Below are 18,837 nucleotides of genomic sequence, written 5' to 3' on the forward strand. Positions count from 1 at the left end.
CATGATCGCCCCCCAGCCCATAAGGGAAGCATCTGTCGTAAGCATTACGCAATGACAAGAAGTCCCCAGCACGGGTCCCTGGGACAGGAACCAGGGATTTTTCCACATGACCAGAGCACAAAGGCATCGCTGCGTGACTTTGATCATGCGGAAAAGGATTTCCCCTCAGAGAAAATCCCCTGGTCCTGAACCACCACTGTAAGGGTCTCATGTGCAGAAGGCCAAAAGGTATCACGTTGGACGCAGCTGCCATCAGACCCAACAGTTTCTGGAACTGTTTTACAGTGAGTGACCGGCCTAATTTCACCCCTTTCACGGCTGCGAGAATGGAACTCACACGAGCAGGGGACAAAACCTCAGCCCAAGCCTTTTCATGTGGGACAGAACAGCATCTCGATGCTGGGGGAGGAACCCTTTCAATAGCTTCTTTTCGCAAGAGTGTCATAACCTCTTGTTCCATAACCAGAGACTGCTCGGGGGTCACCACTGTGGGAAGGACCCCATTGAATCTGGGCAGGTGAGACCCGAACTGAATTCTGTAACCTTTTTCTATGATGAGCAGCGCCCATTTTGATATATTTGGTAGAAGTTTCCATTCTGCCATAAAATCTACTAAGGGAACCAGTCTCTCGAGACTGGTCTCTGGTGTTTTTTGAGCACTTGATTTGACGTTCTGAAGCGGCGCACCGGCAGAAGACAAACGAATCAAGTGATGACCTGCCCTCCTCGGAGGGTTGGTGGAGACCGCTGCGCCCTGACGCACACTGGGTGGCAGGGTTAGCATAACAGCCCCCTGAGGGCGCAGAAGGGGGATGGGTGTCAAATATTCTAACACAGGACCCCCTCCGGAGGGAGCTGCCCTCATGGGTCATGGCCACAGATGTCAGGACCTCTTTGAAGCCTTCTTGGTGATAATAACAGTCCGCAGATCTGTCTTACTTCACAAAGACTTCAGCTGTGTCGCCTGTCCCGGTCCCCAAGCTTTCTGCGGGGGAGCAAGGGTGGCGACACTTTTTTTTTTTTTTTTGGATGAATGGTCAGACCAGCACCCTGAAACGGAGAGCCGGCAGGGAACAACTGAACTGACCACTCTATGACCCTCCTCTTCTTGGAGGATCACTGGAAACTGCTGTGCCCTAAAGCACACAAGGTGGCAGGGTTAGCAGACCGGCCTCTTTTCCTTTAAATTCCTCAGAATTTAATGTATTCAATATTTCATTTAATCCTCAAATTAAATGCAGCCCAAAACAAACAGTCAAAAATGACAGACTGAATATACTAGAATACAAAAAGAATTATAGCTCGTAATAGTTTGCAAGGTATTATAGGGAAAGAGAGAAAGGGAAACTCCCGTCTGCTCAGTTCCCTCTAGATATATATAAACACATTATATACAATATATACTACGTGCACGCAATCTATGCGCAGCCTCGGCAAACGCGAGATCCGAGCGAGTCGTATATTTTTTATTGCAGACTTAATCTATGCGCTGCCTCGGCAAACGCGAGATCCGAGCTATATATTCTTTATTGCAGGATTAATCCACGCGCTGCCTCAGCAAACGCGAGATCTGAGCCTTGTGTTAGACTTTTATTCCCTCGATGATAAAGCCAACAGGAGTTCCCGCTAGTGCATTTCTTTCTTCACACTCAGGGACATTTTTATGAATGAACCCCGTCAGCTGCTTTGTTTTTGAACTGACGTGCATGCTCCACTCCCTAAATTCAGAAAGATGTTTAACTTCTCAGTTAAATCGAGAAAATAATCAGACAAGTATATCACGGTCTGAATATTTCAAATAAACAATAGTCATGGTTTTCAACACAACTGAATCGTTTTTGATGTTGGAATAATAAACGTGTGCGTTTGGAACACGATGTGTGTGTGTGAGGTGGCGAGTTCTCAGATCGATATCACAATATCCACCCTCCTCAGAGCTGGGCATGTGAAATACTGGTGCCTCAACCCGGGGAAAGAAACCACAGAGCGTGCTTCCACCTGGGAGATGGCACTGAACCTGGCAGGTAAGGGCAGAGAAAGAACGGTGCCCGTCTCTAACCCCTCTGTCAGATCCATTTGTGAAAGTGTCTTTTTTATATATAAATATATGGATTGGTGTGAGATACTCTTGTCCTCAGACGAAGAGGTCGTGACTTGTTTATATGTAATAAGACAAACAACACCAAATAAGACACACGATAACATAGAGCGCTTGCTGAAGACAACAGAAGCTAGCGTTCTCTGAATCCCGGTATGCTTTATAGTTTCCTGGTCCGTGATGTCACCCGCCTCTGACATCTCGCTACACGATTGGTTAGATACAAGAGTGCTTCAACGACACAATGACGCAGAATGTTCCCAATGCGTCATGACGCAGCATCGACAGTTCCCACGAAAGGGAACCATACTTGAGCAAAAGTACAGATAACTTACAGTGAAAATGACCCCATTATAAGTTACAAGTCACCAATTCCAAAATAACTTGAGTAAAAGTTTTAAGGTGATGATACATGGGGCAACTTTTTCGGCAATGATGCCAGACTATGTTGCTGAGTGACATTGCTTAGGCACTTTCCCGTTAACATATAGATAGATAAATAGATAACATATTTTTTTCTGGATAATTTGTTGTCCATACTCAATGAGAAAGTGCCCAAGCAACACCACTCGCCAATATTGCCCAGCAACATAGCTCAAAAATAAATTTGCCCTGTGTATCATCACCACAGAATATCTGATTTTACTCATACTAAATTTAGGCTCAAAGATGCACTAGTCCTCAACAGCAAAGAGACATGACAGTAAAATACAAGAAACAGTTGATTTGTGAGCAGTGTTGGGCAGTAACGCGTTACTAGTAACTAGTAACTAGTTACTAGTACTAGTAAAGTCTCCACTGTGGAGTCGCCGGCTTTCAGGCAGCTCGTTAGCATGATATCGTGTTCAGGCGGCACACAAATGGGACGAAAAACATTTGGTCTGTCCACAACAAAAGCTTCCTAGGTATGACAGCCCACTGGATAAACACCGCTACTCTTCAACGCCAGAAAGCTGCATTGGCCTGTAAAAGGATCAAAGGTAGACACACGTATGATGTCATTGCTGCTGAGATCGATCACATTCATTCATTATATGGACTGTCAACGAAAGTTACAGCTACGGTTACTGATAACGGCTCTAACTTTGTTAAAGCCTTCCAAATGTATAAGCCAGAATCGCTCTCTGACGATGATGATGATGAAGAGGATGAAGAGGTTACCTTCACAAATGTTGCAGACGTGCTTGACACCTCCACAGAGGAGGGGATTGTTTTACCACCACACCTGAGGTGTGCCTCTCACGCACTTAGCTTAATTTCATGCTCTGATGTGGACAAGTGGCTGCTTTCAAATCCTGGGACTAAAGGTATTTACAGAAGTGCTACCGCCAAGTGCACAGCACTGTGGAGTAAGGCTAGCCGGTCTACTTTGGCTTCAGAGTTAGTGGGCGATTTGGTTGCAAAAAACTGCTTGTGCCATGCTCCACAAGGTGGAATTCATTTTATGATGCTGTGGCAAGAATAGTTGAAATACCCATGACTGACTTGAGTACCATCTCTAATCGTTTAGAGCTAAAATGTATTGGTGAGAGGGAGTTTCAGTTTCTGAGGGAATACTGTGCCATCATGAAGCCTCTCACAGTTGCTGTGGATATCCTGCAAGGAGAAGAAAACTGTTACTATGGCACCCTCCTGCCCACAATAGAAGTTTTGATGTCGAAGCTACTGGAGATAAAAGAAGGCCTGATTATTGCAACTGGCCTACCTGATGCCATAGTTCAGGTAAGAAACATTCATCAATATTCAAAAGAAGTTTATAGATGTAAACATTAATATTTTTAGCTGAGCAAGCACCAATATAGCCTAAGAAATGGAAAGAATGTAAAGTGCACAACATAATTTTTGATTCTATTCATACATACAAACACTTGCTTGCTTGCGGTTGTCCATCGAATCCGATGATGACGTCCACTTCTGTCTTTTAACGGTGAGTTTTCTGATGGCTGAATAATCCGATCCTGGATCCACAGGTTCTCTTGCAAGTGGGGCATATATACATGATGTAGATCCAGGTAATATTCACCATGGTCAGAGGTGGAAACCTGCGCTTGTAATTTTAAAGTGCTTTAGGGGGTGCGCTCACTCCAGTAGCACTATCTTCACCATGATGAGGTAGGTCTGGTGGCGTGGGTAAGCCAAGGACGACCAGCTCCCCATCCTGGCTGCAGGAGGCTGCCGGGACCTAGCTCTGCTTAGGCCCGCCTGTTGCGCACCGCCAACGCATTGCTTTTCTGTTGGGGTGTGCTCCCTTAGCCTTGCCTCGAGAGGCTAACCCACAAGGCAGTGGGGCTATTTACCCATAGCTGGGGCAGTGGTTGACGGGCATCAGGGCATGTCCACCATATGGTGGGCCTGCACACCACATCTCTGGGGCCCACTGCTGCTCCGAGATCCCCTGCAGTTCAGCCTGGGACTACGAGGTACCCAGTTACCATGTGTGGCCACGAAGAGGCACTGCAGAAGTCTTGGTGGTGGAGAGACTGTGTACTGGCGGAGGAGACTTACGCACTCGGCTCCTCTTTTCACCCCTATTAGGGGGCTAGCCAGCGGCAGTAGCTAAAAAGCAGAAAGTTGCAAGCAGCGTACAGCATACTAACTACAAACACCTCCATACTCCACACTACTGCACTAGACGCTTCACACTACATACACACACACACACACACACACACACACACACACACACACACACACACACACACAGAGAAAGACACACACACACACACACACACACACACTGTACTGCACCTACCCACTGGATGAAAAATAAACAGTAATAATACCATAATTCCTTTTTTGCAAAATAAAGTTTTAGTTTTGTCCAATCAGTTGCATATATATTTTCAGTTTCTTAATGTGTGTGTTTTTGTGATGTTTAAATGATTTTATAACTCGTATCTATAGGTCAAAAATCACATAGGTGTACAGCTTTCATAGAATGTACTGTACATAGAGGAAATCTTGCACTCATTCTAATATCTGTGTCACTGTGTTTTTTTTTGTTTTTTTGCAGGCAATCAAAACACGATTTGCATCCGTCTTGGAAAGCAACGATGCAATACTGGCAGCTGTCACACTTCCTATGTTCAAACTGCGATGGTTGAGAGACCAGAGGAAGAAAGAGATGGTCAAAGGAATGCTGGCAGCAGAGTGTCACAAGCTCATCCCTCGCCCTGGCCCTGTTCAACAAGCAGCCAAGATGCCTCTGTCTCCGACAACACCAGCAGAAAGTTGCAAGCAGCGTACAGCATACTAACTACAAACACCTCCATACTCCACACTACTGCACTAGACGCTTCACACTACATACACACACACACACACACAGAGAGAGAGACACACACACACACACACACACACACACACTGTACTGCACCTACCCACTGGATGAAAAATAAACAGTAATAATACCATAATTCCTTTTTTGCAAAATAAAGTTTTAGTTTTGTCCAATCAGTTGCATATATATTTTCAGTTTCTTAATGTGTGTGTTTTTGTGATGTTTAAATGATTTTATAACTCGTATCTATAGGTCAAAAATCACATAGGTGTACAGCTTTCATAGAATGTACTGTACATAGAGGAAATCTTGCACTCATTCTAATATCTGTGTCACTGTGTTTTTTTTGTTTTTTTGCAGGCAATCAAAACACGATTTGCATCCGTCTTGGAAAGCAACGATGCAATACTGGCAGCTGTCACACTTCCTATGTTCAAACTGCGATGGTTGAGAGACCAGAGGAAGAAAGAGATGGTCAAAGGAATGCTGGCAGCAGAGTGTCACAAGCTCATCCCTCGCCCTGGCCCTGTTCAACAAGCAGCCAAGATGCCTCTGTCTCCGACAACACCAGACTCAAGCTCCTATAATGTGCAGGACTTTTTCTGTTTTGAGGAGGCTGATGATACCTTCAGCACTGTGGAAACCGAAGTAATGACCTACTTGAGAACAGCCGAAACAGGGATGGAGATTCTTAAACAATTTCCCACAATAAAGGAAATTTCTCTGAAGAAAAATGCAGCTACTCCATCCAGTGCACCTGTTGAGAGACTTTTCAGCCTGGGAAGTCTTGTACTGTCTCCAAAGAGGAACAAGCTGTCTGACCAAAGGTTTGAGAGACTTCTTCTCATGCGGTACAACCACTGGTTTGAAGGGTAAAACTCAACTTAAACGTTCATTCAGGTCCTTGCTAGTATGCACCTTTTGTTGTTTGAAATAAATAAGCACACATTTGTTATTAAAAATATTTGTTTGTTAAAAATAATGGTTAGTTTAGTAGCCACAGTGACATTTCTGTTATATGTCAACAACATACCGTTATAAGCATTATGTTGTATTGCTAGGAAAAATGCTGTTTTTGTTTGTTTGTTTTTACATTTTTATGGACATATACAACAGCAGATTTTGCACTTTGAATACAAAAAGCTTACTTTACATAAGTTGGTGACATGCAACTCTTAATTTGTGGTTAGGCTGAAAATTGCTCATAGATTTCATTTCTAAACAGCATTTATATTTTTTTTATGTTTTTTTTTAATGCATATCATTTATGGTTGTCAATAATAGCAGTTTTTTGGTGCTGAGAATCTCGAAATTGATTCTGAATAATTCAGAGTGCTTTCATTTACTTATTTCAAAATGTTTTGTGTTATGTTGTACATTGTTGATAGTTTTCGTACTTAAGCTGTGAAAGGAACATTTTTAAAGGCTCAACACAACAGCTTTTATGATGCAGAAGCCACTTTATAGTTTTTGATTCTGAATATATTATTCAGCTTGTTTTGTTATTTCAGAAATCCTTGTGATATATTTAGTTTGTGCTGGTCTGACTTTAATAAAAGTGTTTAAAAATTACTTTCTGTTTAAGTCAGTTTTGTGTTTGTATAGACCATAACGCATAAAAGGGCATTAATGGGAACATTAAAAAACGTTCTTTAAAAAAGTAACTAAAAAGTTACTTTTAACAGTAATGCATTACTTTTTGGTGTAAGTAATCAACAAAGTAATTGAGTTACTTTTTGAATGAAGTAACTAGTAACTGTAACTAGTTACTATTTCTTAGTAACTAGCACAACACTGTTTGTGAGAAGGACAATCATATTTATTTTCTATAAAAAAATAATAAAATAAAACCAAACATCTCAAAATTGCAATAAATCAAGGTCAACAAAGCAGCCTCTTAAACTTCTATAGACAATGAAGTCTCAGTTAAGCTCAAAAAGAGAATAAGTAGCCTAAATCAGTATCCTTCAAAAAGCTCTCTTCAGTATAACAGACACATAAAACAATGTTAAGTAAAATTAAAAAGCTTTGAATTTTTAATTTTACTTCTTGCACTTTGGTCTCATTGGTGGCTGCAGTCATGTACTCGTCTCTTTAGTGATTCACAACTACTTGCTAAATTAATGCTCTTGCATTCATGTAAAGTAGCCTTGTTGACAAGTTTCGGTGAGTAAGGGCAAAACACACAAGATGTAGTACTTGCAGTGCCCTGCAGATGACAGTATTGCTTATTTTGTAGTAGAAATAAACTGCTGCAGAAAAAAGTTAGGTGCCATGCAAAATGTAATGAGTAAATGCATCGCTCATTGTAAATGTACTGGAGTAAAGAGTACATATTTTCAAAAATGTAGTCAAGAATAGAGTAAAAGTTGCTCATATCTTTGATACTCAGTAAAATTACAGAGTAGCCAAAACGATAGTTAAGTACAGTAACTAATTACATTTACTCAAATAATTTACACCTCTGGTTCCATGAAAAACCTTCAACATCCATGGAACCTTTCCATTCTACAAAGGTTCTTTAGATTATAAAATGTTCTTCAAGAGCAGTTCACTGAAAGGTTCTTTGGGGAACTCACAATGGTTCTTCTATCTTTGACATCACTGTGAACCCTCCCTTTTGGAACCTTCATTTTTAATGCATTTAAAGAGATTATCCAATAGTGAAACTTCTGTCAGCATGAGGGTGAGTACACATTTTAATTTTTGGGTAAACAATCCCTCTTTTTAAGTTACAATATTAAATGAATCATTTTAAAAGTAAGGAGCACTGTATTTCTTTTATTTATTTATTTATTTATTTACATTACAAATGTTGGTATCATCTGATAATGGCAATAATATACACATTATGATTCCAGTCGAATTTATTATGTCAGTGATATCATATTTTACATATGAAATAAGGTCATACACATACAGTATATCTCAAAAGCTGTATTCACATATATCCTCACAAAATTATATATTCCCATAATTCCTATCTATATATATTTTACAAAAATAATTACTTTTAAAATCTCAGTAACTCTGAGCCTCTAGCCACGACATTCTTGCATTTATATAGTGGCACTGATGAGAAAGAGTAGAACTTGTTAAAGGTCCTCTAAGCAATCCTGGGTGGAGTAACTTCCTGTTGACGTTCGAAGTGTTGTCAGACAAAACAGAGGCTAGCTAGACCCTCCCTCCTCCTCCTCCTCCCCCTCCCCTCCGTGCTTCCTGAAACAATCATGAACGCTCATTTAAAATGTAAGTAGCTTGCGTATTGACGCTGCTTGTCGGTTATTGGCTGGAGCATGTTTATTATGTTTAGTGGTCCAGGCTGCACCAGTTTGTTTTTGTTGCCGTTTTTGGAGTTTGTGGCGACTACAGAGATCGCGTTTTTTTAAGTTGTGTTCAGGGGACAGGCAGCTAGCGGATAGTGAGGAGATGTTTGCTGTACGTGACAAAAAATGTTTTATAATGTCATAATGTCATAATTCCAAGGGTACGGTATCATAAAGTAGGCTACCTTAAAATAATATTTTTTTTCCAATTTTTTTTTTTTTTTTTTTACAGCACTTCAAGTTAAGCCATTCTAAGAAAAGAAAAAGTCAAATATTTTTTTCTATAGATTTATCATAATGCCTGCAGTAGAGGGTTAATCCATGTGTACATCATAAATACAGATTACAGATGACCACACCAACCTGGCAGCAGCACAAACAGACTCCCGTCCAGGCGCGCCGTTGACACGGGGGACAGGGGGGTCTGGACCCCCGCACTTTTGATAAGGGCTGCTTCAATCAGTCACAATATATCATCTTTTAGCTTATGACATTTTCTTTCAAATGAGACCATTTTCACCATTTTTTTTTCGTTCGTAAATAATCAACTGTTTTGCCGCGGATGTGAACAGGAAATGCGCTCTCCAAACCATCATTCAAAGGACAAGTCGATGCTATAAATCATGCCCGAACATTAGTGTTTGTCAATCAAGCCAAACAGTCCATTCAGAAACCGAGAACACAGTGGGGAGGACGCACGAGAGGAGACCTGCGCGTTTAATTGGTGTATAATGTAATACTGCATTTACAATGCTTATCTGTGGCGTGCACTTTGATTGTGAAAGTGAAAGTGCCCTTTGCAGTCACATCGCGGTGCCCCCGCATTCCCATTTCTCCCGATGTGAACCGTGAGCTCCAGTTCATTACAATTTAGAGCGGTTAAGGAACAGGTATACTTCATTTCCCGTGTTCCGCACAAGCGCGCGAGCCTTTAAAAGAAACTCCTTTGCCCATGAGCGTATAGCACAGAACACTATTTAAAGTCTAGGCCGGGTACAGTTGGTACACTTTTTGCTTTTTCTGTTACCACACCAAAACTAAGGACTGAAAAGAAGTGATTTTTCATGACATTTCCTTTACTTGTCTACTAAAATATTAATAATTATTATAGGTTGGTTTGAATAGGCTTGAATATTTGGCTTGAATGCCTTGAACATGGGCTGGCATATGCAAATATTGGGGGCGTACACCCCGACTGTTACGTAACAGTCGGTGTTATGTTGAGATTCGCCTGTTCTTCGGAGGTCTTTTAAACAAATGAGATTTATATAAGAAGGAGGAAACAACGGTGTTTGAGACTCAGTGTATGTCATTTCCATGTACTAAACTCTTGTAATTTAACTATGCCAAGGTAAATTCAATTTTTAATTCTAGGGCACCTTTAAAGTCACTTTCACAATTATATCAAATGCAAGACAAGACATGAACATGTGAATAAATCTTTATCTACATATTATCTATCATTTATGATATTATTATTTAAGAATGCAGAGACAAAGAGAGAGAGAGAGAGTCATTTACATGAAAGTGTAACTGAAGTGAAGTGAAAGGACATGTGGCCAAGTATGGTGACCCATACTCGGAATTTGTGCTCTGCATTTAACCCATCCAAGTGCACACATACAGCAGTGACACACACACACACACACACACCATGAACACACACCCGGAGCAGTGGGCAGCCATTGCTGCGGCGTCCGGGGAGCTGGACATGAGACTCGAACCCATGACCTTTTGGTTACAAGTCCGACTCTCTATCCATTAGGCCACGACTACCACGAATGCAGAGAACTACTCTAATGTTAATAAATTAATAAATTCATAAAAGTCGAAAAGTCCAAATCTTTAGTTTTACAAAGTAAATTTTATTTTATTTTTTATTTTGAACACATGTAGCATATCTTTGTTATTTCAGAATGCAGAGAAAAAGAGATTCATTTACTCCTCCAGTGCTGATGAATTCTTTTTTTTCTTTTTTCTTTTTTTAAATATATAGCATATTAAAGTTACTTATATCTGTCATCAATTTCAAAAGAAAAGCACAAAAAAGAAAAGAAAATCACACACTATATATATATTTCTGCATATACTCTAAAACCTATATAAAATTCTCTCTACTTTTAATGATTTTTTTTTTACAGAAAATATCACCTTTCAAAACTATACCATTTACTATGTACATTATATAAATGGAAACTTCATGGTGTTTAAGGTGCCCCTATTATGCTTTTTCAAATATTACCTTTAATGCAATGTGTAATGTAGCTGTCTATGAATGTTAACAGTCTGCAAAGTTGTAAAGCCGAAATTGCATGATAAATAAAGTTATTGTCTCTCAAAAGAAATAATCGATTCTGAACAACCTAAACGCGTTGTCAGGAATTCAAATTGTTCTGCATTACATGTCACTGGGTAACACATTTACATAATGTCTGCCTATGTTCTGCGTTGTCCGCCCTCAAACACTGTGGCTTTTTTGTGTGGTTAACATCATGTCGGAAAGACACTGTGTCCTATGCTGTGAAAGTAAATTTGTTTTATTTTCACTTCCGAGTGATGAGGCTGCGAAGAATCAGTGGTTAAAAATATTTTTTTTTTCAGTGATACCATAGCAGTAACTACAATCCCAATCTTTTGTTGTGTTCCTGTGTTTGTTGTGGAGTTCAGCACAGGATTCACTTTGAACTTTGAATTCATTAGTACTCTGCTAATGTATACGCTGTTATTGTTTATTGATACAGTTAATGATACAGTTCCCGCATGTACACTGCAATAAATTAATAAAATATACACAGCGGTTTGTTGATGGATGCTTGTTAATGTTGATGGTGAGGAATTTCAGTTGCAAAATCTCATAATGTATATCAAACTGAACGTATCACTGAGACACGTCCTGCTCAAGTTGTCCTTGCGATGAAGGTTCGAATAACTAGTTCTTCCAATGTTTTATCATCGGACTCACACTCGAATTGATATGGTAAAATCGACACCATCGTTACTGTCTTTACAGTGTGTTCAATTGACTATATGCACAGAGCGTTCTTTAGAACTTCCGCATTAATATAAGCCAGCTCGAAAACTTCCGGTGAGATGTCACTTGCTGGTGTGTTGAGCATCAATAGTATACTACTTACACTCACACTTTCTTGTGAAGAAAAAAAAAAAAACAGGCAAAATTTAAAAATTTATTGTGCACTTTAGTTAGATTAATTGAATAAAATGTGTGTTTTCACAATTATGCCGAAATCATTGATCTTGCGCTGCACTGACTGACAGCTGCTGTGATTACAAAGGGAAAGCGCGGCGCTCGCAATAAGAAAAGTTATTGTTTTTCATAAGATTTTGTGAGTACTTCATATTTCACATTGACAAAATGCATTTTTAAACCTAGATATTTTATAATGTGTAATATTTAGTCAAAAATGTAACAAAAAAGTGAAAAACTATTAGAGGAATTGGCTGATATATGCGCAAATAAATGCTACTTTGCCGCCATCTGCTGGTTATAGTGGTAATTATTGTCTTTTTTATTTTTAAATGTGTTTTCTAATGTTGAATTTCCAACGTTCAGTTTTACAGTAGGGGCAATGTCAGAAGGATGAACAAGTAATGTTTGCGGTCATCAGTGTTGGGCACCTTACTTTAAAAAAGTAATTAGTTATAGTTACTAGTTACTTCTCACAAATAGTAATGGAGTTAGTAACTGAGTTACATCATTATAAAAGTAACTAATTACCAGGGAAAGTAACAACTGCGTTACTTTAAAAAAAATAAAAAAAAATAAAACATGTCAAATAACTTGGATGCCAGTAATATTAAATATAAGTCTAAAAATAAATTATTCTTGATTCGACTTGTGACTCATGATCCGCTCCTACTCACAACATGAAATTTCTCTGTACTGTACTATACGTGTTGGTAGCCATTAAAGAAAACGAAGTTTCATATTTATGTTTAAATAGACCTATGTTATGTTTTTAATTAATCTATTTGATAATAAAAAAAGTGAACAGCATGAATAAGATGCATCATAAGATGCGCAATATATCAGGAGACATGGAGTGGGTCAGACGTGATTTTGACCACTTCATTAAGTTTTGTTTTGTAGAAAGCAATTAAAATTAAAATAAACAATGAAAATGTCTCTTTGCTGTTTCTGTCACATTCATAATCTTTTGCTGGTTCTTTATGGCAAGCTTTATGTGAGCGCTTGAGTGCTATAGCCTATATTAAATAAACACTCATTATTATGGTTTATTCTCTTCAGTATTTAAGAAAATAAATTAATTTAAATGTGATTAGTCAACTAATGGCTAGTCGACTAGAAAATTCACATATTTTCGATCCAGCATGTTACAAAGGGTATTCTCTGCTCGCATGCTCACAGACACACACACAGAGCATCGTACATTATTATCAGTCTAAAATTATATTTGTGTGTGACTAACCCCAACACACACCAGAGAAAAACACTTTGCAGGTCCTATGGCTGAGAGAGAGTCTATTCAGATGAAAACCTCTTCAGTGAGCTCAATTATAGTAACACTGCATTTTTTTGTCAGTAATGGTAACGGCGTTGTAACGGGAGAAAAAGTAATTTGTTTGATTACTCGTTACTGAAAAAATTCCCATCACTGGTGGTCATGCATTAAAAATAACATTTGAAGTGCTGGGAAAAAAAATGCATGTGTGTGTATAATTACAGACACAGCATTTCTTAAACGGTCCCAATCAATAAAACTGGTTTATTGGTAAATTAGGTAAATGTGATAACTGCATTAAAATATGAATGCAACATTAAAAAGTCAACCACTGATGGTTTTGTGTTAATGTACAGCAAGTACAGAATGAACAGCTAACAGTTCACCGGAAATGCCAGAGCTGGCTAAAGGACAAATAGGAAGTAACCGTGCATATAGTCAATTGCTGAGGACTGAGGAAACCTCTGGAGCTAAAGTTCAGTTATGGTAATGAGCGTTTTGTTTCCAACACGTGCTGTAAGCAGTAGACCAATCGTAACAGACTGGGCCATCTGGCCAATCAGAGCAGAGTAGGCTTGCGGAAAGGTGGGATTTAGAGAGACGGAATCATCAGAGTCGTTTGAGAATCATTGAAAAATGTGGTGATGTGCAAAACAAAATTAGGTACCTAAAAAAAAAAAAGCATAATAGGGGCACTTTAAATAACTGATAATTCTACTACAACTTCAAAATTCCTTAAAGCAATCTACTGTTACTAAAAATAAAAACCCCTCTATATTCTTTAAGTCTTTTTTGAATTTTGATATAAAGGCCTAAATAAAAGATTACTTCTTATTACATGTATTATTGGAACTCGCAGTACAGTTGATCTCCTGATGAAACACCTCTCCACCTTCCCCTTTTCTCCAGCTTATTTTGGTGTCACTTTCCAGCCCCATGCTCTTCAGCTTTTCACTTATCTGGAGAAGACCAGGAAAAAAAAATCAAACATAATAACAGCAAGAATATGTGATATGAGAGGTGCTTGCCAGTTCAGACATCAAGAGCACAATGCCTTAGGATGTTGTGGTTGGCTGTCATGGTGCTATTATGCATTCAAAATTTGACACTGAAACTGAACAGTGTTTAAGGCAGAGACAAACCTCATTCAGGATGGCATTCTGTATGGAAGGATCATTCAACGTGCATTTTCCATTACAGGACAATTTTAGTTTGACAATCTGCTTTTTAATCAACTTGTCATCTAGAGAAATTAAGAGTTCATCATTAACACAGAAGATATATCAATAAATGAAAACATATGTCAGTAGGTCTGTTTCAGGAATGATCTACAAATCTCTTGTTTGAATCATTTGATTCTTTTAGGGAAACTCACCTCCATGGCAGATAAAAGGACGCTTTAGATCACAGCTTTCATGAGCCCATTTCCCAGAATTGTTTCTTGACATGCCGACACACTCAGATCCTGAACTCTGGGATGGTTGACCTTCTGTCCAGTATCTGAAACTGAGATTCCCACTATCAGACCACTGCCAAGAGTCCAGGAACAGACCAATCCAGAGAGATGCTTGATTACGGATCAGATTCTGCTGCTCTGCGCTGCTGATACTCGCCAAGTCAGTGTGGTGTTGTCTGCAGTAACTCTGAGCATCTCTCCATGCCATAGCAGTCGTAATGATGATAAAACCAGAGCTGTCTGTTCAGAAACACCAGATAAAAAACAGCCCTTAGTCCAGGATCAGCTAAATTGTGAGGGGAAAAATGAACCAGATTTGAGGACTCACCATTGAAACACACAAATGGGAGAGCGGTGATGCAGCTCTCATCATACCAGCTTCCATTAAAACTCCTCACACACCCCCCATCGCCATTTGGTTCCCCTGAATTCCAGATACTGTACTGGGACAGTGTGCCTATAGACCAGACCCAGCGATACTCTGTTCCATTGTGGAGACCTATCCATACTGAACCACTGTATCCAACATCCACTGTATTTACCAGCAAACCCGCGTCGCTCATGTTGTCAGCAGTGGCCAGATCAGTGAATCTCACCCTGCAGTAACTCTGAGCATCTTGCCATGTCCTGCTTTCATTTATAAACTGGTACTGGTACTTGCGCCCTTTAGGAGCGAAATGACAGGATTATAAAGATAATAGATAGTTGAAGATGCAATCATGATCAAAAAGCATGTTGCCCTAAAACACATAACATTTTTTGTGATCAATTTATAAGCTGAAACTGAGCCAATTAAATTTGTAATAGACTGAAGGAGTAAGCAGATAGTCTGAAAATATATGTATGAGTTTGTACAAATTGATACAAATTAGACACCAAACCTTCAAAACTTAAAACAGTTACAAATTGCTGTGAGATTGTGTTGCTTTTATCAATACAAGCATTTCCTGTGAACTGCACCCGTGATCTAAAAACTTTACTGTTGTGGCTTCACTAATGCTGTATAGGTACTTTGGAATTAAATTTTGGACAGTTAATACTTATTATTCCATTTTTAATTTTGAAATTATGTGGCATTTGTAAGCCAACCCGGACGTTAGCATCACCTTGGTTCACTCGACAAAAACCCAACATGTTTTTCCACTGGCTCTTGGATTATTCCACAAAATAAGGTCTGTGACTAACAGAAGCTTATGATTCTTACACATTTGTTAATCATGATAATCTTCACAAATGAACACAACTTTTCTGAATTTTGAAACAAATAGAATCTGCAGAAAAGCTAAATGTAGGCTATAAAAAAACTACTGTACGGTCTCATCACTTCAACATCACCATCACTAAGCTTACAACAACTCTTTCAATCTTTGTTTAAAAACATTTTCCCTGAAAGTTTGAGATATAATAGTTTGCAAGAATATGATTATAAACACAACAAGGCTATAAAAGCTAGTCCATTTTCCCCCGGATCAGTCCTGTATTTCAGCTCTATTTTTTGTGTCCCGACTTATTAAGAAAAAATCATGTTTTTTCCCGTATTTCATCTTTCTTAAAATTTCGATATGACCAATAGAATGAATAGTAATAGTAGTGTTCTGAGAACAGGCCAATCAAATTCATCGTAGAACAAAATTACTATCTACTCACAGTTCGTTATCAAACTTGCCAGTAGTGAAGGCTGGGGCACGTTCAAGCTCAAACCGTGTGCAACGTTTTGCTACGGGTTCCGGGTTGAATAGCATATTTCCTGCAAACGGTGTGCAATGGGGTTTGAGATACATTTTCTCTTGTTTGGAGGCTGTGTCAAAAATGTCAGCCCAATCAGCAACAACATGTATAAACCACACGATATTAAAGAGACAGTCCGCACAATGGGTATGAATGTAACATAAAAGTAGGCCACTATACATATTTCTATATTTTGCTATTGTATTTTGCAGTGACACTTTCATAAACTTTTTTTATAAAGCGAACATATAAATATTACAATATCATAGCACAACAATAGTGATCATCAATAATGATAAACCTATTACTAACAATAAAAATAATAAGGTCATAGATCATAACACGGTCTTCATAACACTATCCTTCATTTGAAATGTTTGTCTTTTCATCCTGAAATGCGAGGCAAACCACAGTTTCCATATCCCTTCAATCCCAGGCAACTCTTGCATCATCAGAACAGGGTATTCAAAGCAGCACTGTTTCCATTTAAAAAACATTTTGCAACGTTTTGTCGAGGCTGAACGCAGCCCAGTTCCCTTTCGATACTACAGTACTATTGTACTGCATCAAATGTCTTATTATACATAAAACGAGATGCATATGGGGAAAACTGCTTTTTTCTCTGATATCTGAAGCCTATTTCAATCACACAGTGAAACTGCACGGCCATTGGTTCGTGAAGTTAAAGTAAACAAACCAATGACGACGCAGCAGAGCCGCACGAGCCAATGTTCAGCAAGCCTGCTCGAGCCCGCCAAAAGGGGCGGGGTATCGGGCTATATAACTGGCCGTCTCACCATGGCAAATCGATTCATTCTCCTTCAACGACGCAGATATCATCTCTTCTCTTAGACTACGAGACTTGAAGCCGCCTTCAACTGCAAGCAGCTGGAATTCAGCACTGATCAGCTCACCGCTCTGCAGCAGTTTGATCTGCTTGCCTTTTCTCTGCTCGCCACTCTCAAGCAGCTCTCCACTCTCTAGCAGCCACCGCCCACAAGCAGCCTGCAGCTCTTTCGCCACTCTGCCAGCTCGCCGCTCTCATGCAGCGCTGATTATACCGGTGCTTCACAGCAGCCAGATCAGCTCGCGGCTCTCAAGCAGCTCTGTTCCCACGCCGGTCCCAAGCAGCCTGGTCAGCGCTTCGCTCCCGAGCCACAAACAGGATAGTAAAAATTCTGTCATATTCAATTATTACCCGTCATATTAATTTTTAGATTTTAATGATAAGATGTTTAATAGTTTCTTTTTCGTCCATATTTTAATTTTTATTCACAAGCTTACAGGATAAGTGCACAAAGCCGTCTTCCTCGACTTGCCTGTCTCCCCCACTGGTCTCTTTGGTCCCGCTCTTGATGGTTTTGCTAAGCGCTTCACAGCCGCACAGAAGTCATCTCAGGCTATGCGACACTTCCTGCCAAAGTGCTCCAGCTCGGCTGCTTCGAGCCTCCCAAAACCTGCGCCAGCTCAGCAGCCACCCAAGGCTACGCCGCCAACCACTCAGCCCACGCCAAGACCAGAGCAACGGCAGTGTTCGCGCTATGCTAAGCGCCACCCCTAAAGCGACAGGGACCCCGACCCAAGATAGTGCTGGTCCCTGCATCTCAGATGTCGGCCTGATGCCCGAGAAAAGAAGAGGAGAAGGTTAAATCCTGCTGTGGCCAGACCACCTTCCAAAATGCCTTGCACTATTTTCCTGTCACCCCATCAGTTCCAGGTGTTCGAGAAAATGTGTTTGTTGCCTGCACAGAGCCTGTTCAAACACCCTGGCAGTGCACAGCTGTTATAGTAATAAAAAAACAAACATACTCAAAAAGAGAGCAAATTTCCTCTTCCACCCCATATGTGCACCACAGTCCCTCACAGTGCCAGAACCTATCCAGCCCCTTGCCACGCGGGCCAAGGCCTGGCAGGCCATCCCTGGAGTGTCAACTTGGGTGCTGAACATAATAAAACAAGGTTATGTACTCCAGTTCGCTCAAGGGGCCTCGTTATTCAACAGCATGGCCCAGACCTCTGTGGAAAGCAAGGACGTGCACATCCTGGATGGTGGTCTCATCCTCGATCTCAGACATCTGATCAGGGCCCTGATAAAGCATTCAGAATGATCACTTAGAAGCACATCTTCCCTCAAATCCGCCAAGGAGACTGGTTCTTTACCCTGGATCTGAAAGATGCTTATTTTCACATCCAGATAGCTCCCCCATCACAGGCAATTCTTGAGATTTGCCTTTGAAGGGGTGGCATATCAATACATGGTCCTTCCATTCGGTAGGCGTGGCAATCGGGACGATGAACAGGAGGAAGGTCGTCTTCACAGATGCCTCCAAGATGGGTTGGGGAGTTCTGTGCGACAACTGTCCGGCCCTTGCCACTTGGAACAGGCTGGAAAGCGAGCTTCATATCAACCGTCTGGAAATGATGGTGGTATATCAAGCTCTACAAGCCTTCCTTCCTCTCCTGGTGGG

At 40.2% G+C, this 18,837-nt stretch overlaps 1 protein-coding gene across 1 annotated transcript; it reads right to left on the minus strand.

Annotated features, from left to right (window-relative positions):
* Positions 1-13,887: 13,887 nt before the first annotated feature.
* Positions 13,888-18,468, minus strand: LOC125250898 (macrophage mannose receptor 1-like). The gene is made up of 5 exons (XM_048163708.1): positions 18,384-18,468; positions 17,167-17,349; positions 14,970-15,305; positions 14,328-14,881; positions 13,888-14,144 (listed from the first exon to the last, which is right to left on the minus strand). The coding sequence occupies exons 1-4, from the start codon at positions 18,466-18,468 to the stop codon at positions 14,547-14,549; spliced, it is 939 nt and encodes a 312-aa protein (XP_048019665.1). The 3' UTR covers positions 13,888-14,144; positions 14,328-14,546.
* Between the last annotated feature and the right edge of the window lie 369 nt (positions 18,469-18,837).

The sequence above is a fragment of the Megalobrama amblycephala genome, linkage group LG17 (assembly GCF_018812025.1).
Source record: "Megalobrama amblycephala isolate DHTTF-2021 linkage group LG17, ASM1881202v1, whole genome shotgun sequence".
Taxonomy (NCBI): domain Eukaryota; kingdom Metazoa; phylum Chordata; class Actinopteri; order Cypriniformes; family Xenocyprididae; genus Megalobrama; species Megalobrama amblycephala.

Bases quoted from the DNA above. Each gene is read 5' to 3' on its own strand.
- LOC125250898 (XM_048163708.1), bottom strand. From the start codon at position 18,468: ATGCTTTATCAGGGCCCTGATCAGATGTCTGAGATCGAGGATGAGACC. The intron at 15,306-17,166 runs GTGAGACGGCCA...TCGCTCCTAAAG, and splicing joins GAATGAATCGATTTGCCATG to GGCGCAAGTACCAGTACCAG. The intron at 14,882-14,969 runs GTGAGTCCTCAA...GTTTCTGAACAG, and splicing joins CCCATTTGTGTGTTTCAATG to ACAGCTCTGGTTTTATCATC.